The sequence below is a fragment of the Acinonyx jubatus genome, chromosome C1 (genome assembly GCF_027475565.1).
Source record: "Acinonyx jubatus isolate Ajub_Pintada_27869175 chromosome C1, VMU_Ajub_asm_v1.0, whole genome shotgun sequence".
Taxonomy (NCBI): Eukaryota; Metazoa; Chordata; class Mammalia; order Carnivora; family Felidae; genus Acinonyx; species Acinonyx jubatus.
Window position 1 is genome coordinate 211,546,168 of NC_069381.1, and position 9,614 is coordinate 211,555,781.

A 9,614-nucleotide genomic window follows, 5' to 3' on the forward strand; every position below is an offset into this window, starting at 1 on the left:
GGAGGTGGAACGAGTGGCATATGCCTCATGCTTCTGTCAGCTTTGATGGTGCTGTTAAGAGGAAATACCGAGGGGTGGGAGCAAGTTAGAAAGTGAGGGGCTGATGAAGAGGCTGGTTGGATGTGAATCACATTTAGGGTGCGGGGCCTCGGAAACCTAGGGACACCAGTGTTTGGTAGTAGAACAGCCACCGATGGTGACGGAGCAGGAGCTAACTCAGCCAACCCACCTTGACTAGACAGGAGTGCATCTGGCCGATCGATGATGCCTTAAGACCTACGTCGTTTGTGCTTTTCTGCCTCGCCAGCTGGCTCCCACCTCGGGGTCTCAGCATCGCTGCCACAGCTCTACACGCGGTGTCCGCATTCAAGACAAGAGAGAGGGGGAAGGGGGGAGCTGAAGCCACGCGTGTTCTCACACATCAGCGAAGCAATTTGCAGCCCCCGCAGGATGTTCACGTAGGTCTGTCTGACCAAGACTGAATCCTGTGGCTGGGGCTGGGGAAGTGTGCTCAGCGTTGTGATGTTGGTCACACTCGGTACAACTAGCCCGCTCAGAACTGAGACTGCATTAGCTGAGAGGGCAGGGAGTTGGGGGGGCCATCCCGCAGTGATAGAAGAGCCCTCAGATTTAGGGGGTGTGGGTGTGGACACCAAGGGAAGGGCAGATTGAGGAGCGGCTCTTTGGGGGGATTTGGGCATTATGCTTTGGGGCCGGCCACTTTTTGGCTTTTCTGCTTTGGCCCTTCCTCATATTAGTGGGACAGGAATGGGACATCTCCCTAACTCTCAAGTGACGGGGGCTTGGGGACATGGTTGCTCTTCATCTTGCAGGCAGTGCATCGAAGGAGGAAAACCAGGGTAGTTAGTGGCAAAGAGGAAGTTGGGTTCTCTTGATTGGTAGAAAACAAGGCTGTCCTTTTTTCACGAGTCAGCGGTTTTGGGGTCTTTAGAAAACTCATGTGGGGCACCTTTGTGTCAGATTGTTGGCTTCAGATATGGGTTCTGGCTGTGCAGAGTTGGGAGGAATTCTCCAGCACAGCAGGTACCCATGTGTACCCAGCGGGTACCCTCTCTCTCCTGCTGGTTGCTGGTGCCGTGGAGACACTTAATGTGTATAATCAGTTGTGGCCTGAGGTGTGCACACTTCCTCAGTTTCTGATAGGATGTGATAAGACCGGGTGGTACTGAGTAGGGAGGGGAGTTGCAGGTAAGTTGCAGGTAGTTCCAAATCCGGATGAACTGGGATGGATTTGTGGGTGGTGTCTTGAATTGATGAAGGAATTTACCTTTGCTTACTTTGTTTTAAATCAGAGCTATCAGTAGACTTTTATGTTTCATTCTGCCAACAAATATTTTCTGCCTACTATCTAGGCCCTAGATTTGAATTACAGGTCTTCTGTCTACTAGTTACGTGGCCTTGAATGACCTACTTAATTCTTCAGACCCTCAGTCCCCTAATCTGTAAAATGGGAGTATTATTACATACCTCTGAAGTTGACGTGAAGGTTAAAAGGTAAAAATGTCTTGCATGAACGTAGTAGGTATGGTGGGTACTCAGTAAGCATTTAAAATAACCTCTAGGTCTTTGGGTTTGTGAACAAACCATACTGTTTATGGTATTCAGATACTATAAACCATAGAAGGTTCAATGTAAGAGTAAGGAGGCCTGATTGTTTCTTTGTGGTCTGTTATTAGCTATTTAATTGTGGAGAAGTTCCTCAGTCTGTCAGTGGCCAGTTGTCTTGTCAGGTGGGATGTTAGCATGTATTTGTTCTGTTAAGAAAGCTAATAGATACAAAAGTGCTCCAGAGAATTTCAAGTGATATGCAAATTTACGGTAATAACTTTTACTAATCTTTTTTTTTACAAACATTTTATTTATTTAAAAAAATTTAAGTTTATTTATTTATTTAGAGCGAGGCAGAGAGAGAAGGAGAGTGAGAATCCCAAGTAGGCTCCTTACTGTTAGCACAAAGCCTGACACAGGGCTCAAACACACGAACCTTGAGATCATGACCTGAGCCGAAGTCAAGTCAGACGCTTAACCGGCTAAGCCACCCAGGCGCCCCTCACAGAAACATTTTAATAGTTCTTTTGTTTGTTAACTTTATGTGGTAATAGCCCCACTTTTTTTTTTTTTTTAACTTTGTGAATTTGGATGGCGTGGACTTAGTGTAATCAAGGTTTATGTAGGTTTTTGCTGAAGGACCCAAAAGGCTTAAGGACAAATGGATGGCTGATGTGAAACATTTGGCTAGATTTTTCACTCTTCTTTTCTTTTTTTTAATCTTTTTTAATGTTTATTTATTTTTGAGACAGAGAGAGACAGAGCATGAACGGGGGAGGGTCAGAGAGAGGGAGACACAGTATCTGAAACAGGCTCTGAGCTGTCAGCACAGAGCCCGACGCGGGGCTCGAACTCATGGACCGCGAGATCGTGACCTGAGCCGAAGTCGGCCGCTTAACCGACTGAGCCACCCAGGCGCCCCAGTCACTCTTCTTTTCTTTATCCTCCCCCGCCTCGTTCCCCACCCTCCTTACTTCCTGGCCTGCCTGCAGCCCCTAGCCCTGTCCTCTCAGGCAGGCTGGCCAGCAAGGAACGTGTGGAAGTTCTTACGCTTACAGTGCGCGAGACGCTGATGGCACCAGCAGAGCTCTGCCTGAGGTTTTACCTCTGTCCTTTTATTGACTTTGTTTTCCCCTTTCTTTCTACATACTAAAGAACATGTACGTAAACGTCAGTGCAGCATAAACGCACGTGGCAAAACTGCACGTGTGAACCCAGGCTTTCAGCAGGGTATTGGGATGTCACCCTCAGGGCTCCTTTCTGTCCAGCCCGCTGCCCTTCAGCATCTCTCAGTCACCATTGGACTTAACCCTGGTTCGTGCCTTCTGTCAGTTTACCGTTTGGCAGCTTCTTTTTCTTCGTTACCATTTTGCAGGGGTTCTTAGAATATTCTGGCTGTTGGCAGTGTGGCGCGTATCTTCTCCCAGCGTGTGACTTCACCCTTCCCTTTCTTTGTAAGGTGTCTTTGACGACCAGAAGTTCTCAGTTGGAATGTAGTTGGCTTTAGCAGTCTTACAGTTTGTGTTTAGTGTTTTTTCAACCCTGTTTGAGAAATCCATCCCCTCTTCCACTGCCACCCAGTCCCAAGGTCATAAGGCAGTTCTCCTGTATCGTCTGCTGAAACTTCAAGTTCTGCCTTTTGCGTCGCATCTGTAGCCCCCCCGGGGCTGACTTGTGTCTGTGGCGTGTGCGGTAGAGGACTGCGAGCGTCCTTCCCTTTGGGTGACCTGCTGTCTTAGGCCGGCCACTGACTGGTCCCTCCTCGCCCCCCAGCTGGAGAAGCTGCTGTTGTCACATGTCACACTTTCCAACCTGTGAGCATCTATTTCTGGGCTGTCCTGAGCCCCCAGTGCTGCTGCTTCTCATTTGCTTTAAGGAACAGCCCAGGACACGTGCAGGTGTTTTGTTGTAGCAATAGCCTTGTTGGTAGTATTGAGAGGGGGGAAGCATTCCACCTGTTCTAGCAGCAGGGCGTGAGCTGAGTGATAAAGCACATCAGTACAGGGAGACACTCGGCAGCTGACAGAGATAGATTCACTAATATGGACGGGTGTTGACAATATATCTCGACAGAAAAAATAGTGAGTTAAAGTACAGTATGTGCACTATGATTTCACGTTTATAAAAAGTGAAGAAACGTGCAGGTTAAAGAAAAACCCCACCTCCCATTTTTGCTTCCTCCCATCCTGGTCACATTTGGGGTGCTGTACTCTGGCTTCGCCCTGGCAGGTCCTCCTCCAGCTCCTCCCAGTTGGCATCATCAGTGTGTCCTCCTGGGTTTTTTCTCCTCGCCCCTGGCCTTGTGCCCACTTTCTTCTATCCTCCGTTTGGGTTCCGGCCTCCTTTCTGCACCCGAGCCGGTGTCCTGGGATTCCCTGTTCCCCGCGCCTGCTCTCCTTCTGCTCCTCCGTACGGGCCTCATTGAAGCACCTCCCTGTTAAACCTTCTCTCACGCCCTGACCTCTTATCCGCAGCCATCTCTCCGCTCAGCTGGCCCTGGCAGCATCGAGGCCCTTGTGGCATGCCCCAGACGAGGCCCCCATCCCCCCACCCATGAGACCTGAGTCCTCGCCCCTGTCTGTGGCCGTCTTCTTCCTGTCTCCCTCCCAGATGCTCAGTGTTGCCGGTTGCCCTCTTATAAGAGTTTCTGGAGTGTTCTGCATGCCTCCAGATTTCCCTCCCCCTTTCCTCCACACTGCGGCCAGAACCATCTTTCCAAAGTGTACATGAGGGCTGGAGACCGACAGGCCTGACAATCAGTGATCTGAGAGCAGGTTTGAGTAGGGCTTGTGGGGCCTGCTCTCGCCTTTCCCTGCCCACTGGTTTGCAGCCTCTTTAAGGGCATTTCCAGAGCTGCGTTCCTCAGCCCTTTGTTCCCGGGCAGGATGACTGGAGACTTGAACTTCCCCAACAGCAGGTGCCCGGGTAGTCTCGCCCATGGGCCAGGAGCGGTCTGTCTGCTCACTGCGGGTGGCCGTGGCGCCCAGGCCGAAGACTGCTGGTTTCATCCCTGGAGTCCAGCCTGGGGATTTCCTTCCTCCCTGTTTGGAGGTGGGCATGGGGCTCGCTTTTGCACTCTACCTGATTCTCAGTGCCTGCGTGTGTTTCAAATCTGTCCCTTCTTGTTCCTGATGGTAATGAAGGTGCCCTGGATGGCTGGAAGGACAGAGTGGGCCCTTTTGTTTGTGCACGGAACTTGACCAAACGGTTCTGGGAGCCTGGCCGCCCAGCACGCCCTGAGCGAGCTGTGCTGGAGTCTGGGGTTTTGACTGCTGGTTCTCCGCTCTGTTGGGCATGAGGAGGAGCCCTGCCAGCTGAGCAGTGTTTCCTGTGGGTGCCAGTTACAAGCTGCCAAATGCAAAACATAGCAGATTATTCAGGGGTGTTATTTTCTTGACCACTTTTAGTTCATTGCTTTTGACTGAGTGTTTAAAAATATTCTGCAGCATATCTGTAGTATTCTCGAGCAGCGAATCAGGAGAAGAGACGCAGTTTCTGAGAAAGCTTCAAAGAAATACTGGTCTTTATCTTTTCCCCAGCCTTTTCCGCTGAAACCCACCAGAGTCTTTTTCTGAGTGCTCTTGTTCTATAAATAGAACAGCGGCCCTCCTCGGGTAGCCCGAGAGCGCAGCTCTCATCCGCTTTCTGAAAGATGTGTGTGTGTGTGTGTGGTGGACTGGATTGTGTTTTAATTTTTCTTTTCTTTTATGTGTGAGATGTGTGGCGGGAGATGCAAGAAAAAATACTGCGGCGTTTATCTTTTAAAGATAACTTATTATAACTTTTCTGGGTCGGAGCTTGTTGGTTTTGTTGTCGTCGTTTTTTTTTTTTTTTTTTTAACTTTGCATTTAGGGAAGAGATGGAAGTGGTGACCCCCCCTGCAGAGGTAAGCAAGAGGCGTGGGGGCGAGGAGAGGTGCTTCGTCTGTGAGCGAGGCCTCTGAGGCCAAGGAGGAGAGGCTGGCCTGGAGCGCAGTGCTGGCGCCCGTGGGTCTGCATCAGGTGTCTGAAGAGCACGTTGACATGAGTGTCCCATGTGTACTTGGGTCTGAAAACAGTGTGAGGAGACAACCTGGTAGTCCTTCCGTACCGAGGACTGGTTTCTACCTGCAGCTCCTGGGTTCAGAGGTGGGGCTTTCTCTCCGCCTGGGATCAGCCTCTGGTTCAGCACATGCTCCCGCACTTCAGAAAAGCCAGCGCTGTCCTGTAGCTAAGGATGGCAGTTTGCATTCTGTGACTGTCGTCAGTGGTCTGTTCTTTGATCACTGGGTGATGCTGTGTTCCTCTCTCTCTTGCCGGCACTCTTTAATTACCTGAGGAAGGAGGTTCCTCAGTGATTTTTCTCCTGGGAGTCGGAGAAGGTTGCTGTTCGTCCTGCTAGGCCAGCCCTGCCCGCACAGACCCCACGGTACCGGGCACGTGGTCGGGAGCCGGCACGTGCGGCTCCCCTGCCCGGGAGGCCCATGGAGAGGATGCCCTGTGGCAGGGTAAGGAGAGAGCAACGGCCCGCAATCCCAGGCCCCCCCTGGGCTGCTCAGGTTGGGGTTCTGGTGCCTGACCCGGTGTTAGTGGTGTGTGTGGGACGGGAGGCTTTCTTTGTCATGCTTCTTGGGGTGGGGGGTGACTGCGTCCCAAGCTCCCCACTTCTCTGTCTGGAGTTGGCTGATGTTGGGACCGGGAAGCGCCGGTGTTCCACTCTCGCCTTGTGATGTGTTTGGGTTACGTGAAGTTTCTGTGTCTGGTTTTGTCTTACGTCGTCTTCAGTGGCCACAGGCACCCAAGTGCTTCCGACAGATACCTTCTTAAAGAAGTTACTTAGAGTGCAAAGCAAGGTGGGATTGGGTAATTCAACCCAAACTCCTCTGAACCATATTTGTGTACTTGAGCCGAGTTTTGTGCATTCTGCCTGACTCCATGGTGGGACTCTGTGGAGAATGGCCGTTTCTGGCAGCTGGGGAAAACGGGGTGCACATGCCGAGAGCCAGGCTCTTGTTTCATGCACGTTGTTTATTCGTTTTGACTCTTAGTGGCTCCCAGCGGTTCAGATGTGTAATGATCAAGTGGTTCCTAGAGCATTTTAACTTCTGAGTGCTCTGCAGGGCTCCTTTTGTCCTGTCAGACCAGCACAGGGGACAGCACAAGAGGGAAGCAGGTCCAGGAGAAGGCGTGTCCCATTCTTGGCTCTAATTGAGGCAAGGTGAGTGGAGTGCTGTCCACCTAGATTGTTAAGGGAACTCTGGTTTGTGGCGGATGCATCAGATTTATGGGATGAGAGGAGTTTTCGGGACTTTGGTCATGGAACTTCTCTCTGCAGCGTGGGCAGAGGCACATGCCTAGCTTGTGAATGGGGTGACGGTTGAGTGGGGTGCAGGCCTGGAGCTACGCTGAACCCCACAGCAACCTACGTCGACAGTTTTGACAACAGGATCCTGAGAAATGGCAGGAAGCCAGAGAACACGGAGACGGGGCCAAGAATAGCTGAAAAATACCAAACGCTGAAGTTGGAAAATGCTCTGGCCCCTTGCTGCCTACTGTTGGCCTGCAAGCCTTCATGTCCCCTGCTGCTGATCCCCAGGGCATAGCCAGGCACACCTTGGGCCCCAGACAACCTCACCACTCAGGCACGCTGGTGTCCCTCAGAGAATCGTGTAGCCCGCCCCCCCCAAGCAGCGCGCTCGGCCGGTCCATAAGTAGTCAGGGTCTGGGGAGAGTGGGGGAATCCCTCCTTCAGTTAGGCCACTGGCCCGTTAGGGACATGCACGCACTGGCCCGTCTGTGTGCAGTTCTGCCGGACGGGCCCGAGGGCACCATGCAAATGCTTGCTCATGAATCATTTCTGTGTTTTCAGACTGTCATCAAAGAGGGGATGCTGACCAAACAGAACAATTCATTCCAGCGATCAAAAAGGAGATACTTCAAGCTGCGGGGGCGGACGCTGTACTATGCAAAAACGGCCAAGGTGAGATGCGGTGGAGGGGCCGCCGGGGAGAGGGTTCCTACGGGGTCCGCGTCTTGGGAGAAACCTTCGCTTCTTGGATCTGTTACTTCCAGTGAGTTTGGCAATACTCTAGGGTGCTAGCTTTAATTTGTCTCAAGCCATGTTCTATTTCTTACAGACACTGACTTTTACTCATTTTTCTCTTTCCTTAATGTCATATGTCACCAATGAAGAAAAGGGGAAATGTCACAGAAATAATCAAATTACAGTTAGAGATCCTTCTTTCGGAAGGATTGGGGGGTTACAGCCTTAGAACTCTTTTATTACGGACTAAAATTAAAACGTCTTTTTTAAAAAAGTGCTTTATTGAGGTATAATTGGCAAGCAAAATCTGTACAACTTTAACGTGTACAGCTTAGTTTGGAGACAGGTAGTAAATATCTGTGAAACTGATTGAAAGTGTTTCTGAAGTATGTTGGGCTTCTTGGTGTGTAAGCAGAACTGAGATTCTGTCTCTAGGCTTCTAGCCGTGGTCCTTCTTTCCATGTGCAATCTTGTATGTGAGCTTAACCGTGAGAGCCACCAGGCAGCTTAGTGGAAGACAAGGAGCCAGTCAAACCTACTAAATTACTGCTGTGTTTACATAAATGCAGTAAATGCAAAGCTAGTTTTTGGTATTCTGAATACCAGTATTAGTATTGTTGTCAATACTTATATTTTGGTATTAAAATGTAAATGATTCAGATTCCAGATTTGTGTTGGAGATGTATCCCTAGAGAGTGCGTTCAAATGTGAAATTGAACAGAACAACTTGTTTAGATAGGGTTCTGACCACATCCCTCATTTGAAAAAACAAAACAAAACACTCATAGTTATTTTAGTTCTTTGTGTGTATGGAGTGGGGGGAGGAGGTTACTTAAAAGGCTGAGTCTTTCTAAGTCATTAGCATTTCCTCCAGGGTTCCCAGTGGACTCCTCTTAGAGGGGACAGTAAGGTAAGTGGGAGGTGTGGACTGATGAGGGGATTTGGAGGGGGAGAGTGAGGGTGGAAATGGGCTGGGGAGAAGGTCCCAGGACTCATTCTCCCATCCTCCTCCTGGAGTCTGGTGGTCTCTCTGTTCAGGACTGAATTCCTTCTGCTCTGCTCCCTTGGTTTTTTTTTTTTTTTTTTTTTTTTGTTCATGGCCACATCCCTTCTATTTGGGTTGGTCTCTCTTCCTAGAATCATTTATTTCAGCCAGGACCTTTCCCGCTAAGTGCATTGGCTGGACAAACCAAAACCGGAAGGAAAGGAGATCCTCAGTCTGGACCCCTGTTCCCTCAGGTGGACTCTGTGGGAAGGCATATTTCACATATAAAAAAATGCTGAGGAGTACAAAAGTTAAATACAGAAATCACAGTGTTTTGTTTTGTTTCCACGAATGCAATCACTAATGAACTCCTGGATTAACACCCGGAGCTCTACCTGTGGGCTCCGTGTGTAGTCACTGCACCTTTAGTCCTCAAGTGTCAGGTGCTCAAGGTTCCAAGGTTCAGGGTTCCAGGCACGTGGGCATCTGTGGGTGTTTGACTAGGGTTGAGGAGAGTGGGCGGGGCAATGCTGGGCTGGGTGCCTTGGCCGCGCACTGACCGTGGTGCCTGTGCCTCTCTGCAGTCCATCATATTTGACGAGGTGGACCTGACAGATGCCAGCGTGGCTGAATCCAGCACCAAGAACGTCAACAACAGTTTCACGGTAAGACTCCGGACCACACCTTTCTCGATTCTTCACCATGTGTAGCTTTCCTTTTTAATTTGAACACGTGCGTGTGAGCAGTTCTTTTCTCTGATTGGAATGCTTCCTGGTAAATTTTGAATTTAATGTTGAAAATCATACTGTGGTTGGAGAAAAACTGGGAATTTGGCACATGTAAGCTCGAAAGAACAAGAGGGTCCAAGTGAACTGTTTTTAACGTGTTGTTACATTTCTCTAGGTTTTGCACAGAGCTTTGTTTCTTATGATGATTGTAGAAAATTTGGAAAACACGGGAAAATATGTTGAAGCACGTAACCATGATTCAGCTACCTCAAGACATATACTGTTGATATTTTGGTGTATTTCTTCTTTAC

General features: G+C 49.7%; 1 protein-coding gene across 5 annotated transcripts in view; it reads left to right on the top strand.

Annotated features, from left to right (window-relative positions):
* Positions 1–9,614, top strand: part of DGKD (diacylglycerol kinase delta) — a 109,846-nt gene that overhangs the window by 17,963 nt on the left and 82,269 nt on the right. For 3 of the 5 annotated variants that reach the window (XM_027047330.2, XM_053215981.1, XM_053215980.1), the window contains exons 2-3: positions 7,417–7,527; positions 9,160–9,240. In XM_027047330.2, coding sequence (XP_026903131.1) covers positions 7,417–7,527; positions 9,160–9,240 — 192 coding nt within the window. Of the gene's footprint in view, positions 1–5,016; positions 5,456–5,890; positions 6,056–6,166; positions 7,190–7,416; positions 7,528–9,159; positions 9,241–9,614 lie in introns of those variants that run through there. The other 2 variants (XM_027047335.2, XM_053215982.1) reach the window with 2 other exon arrangements.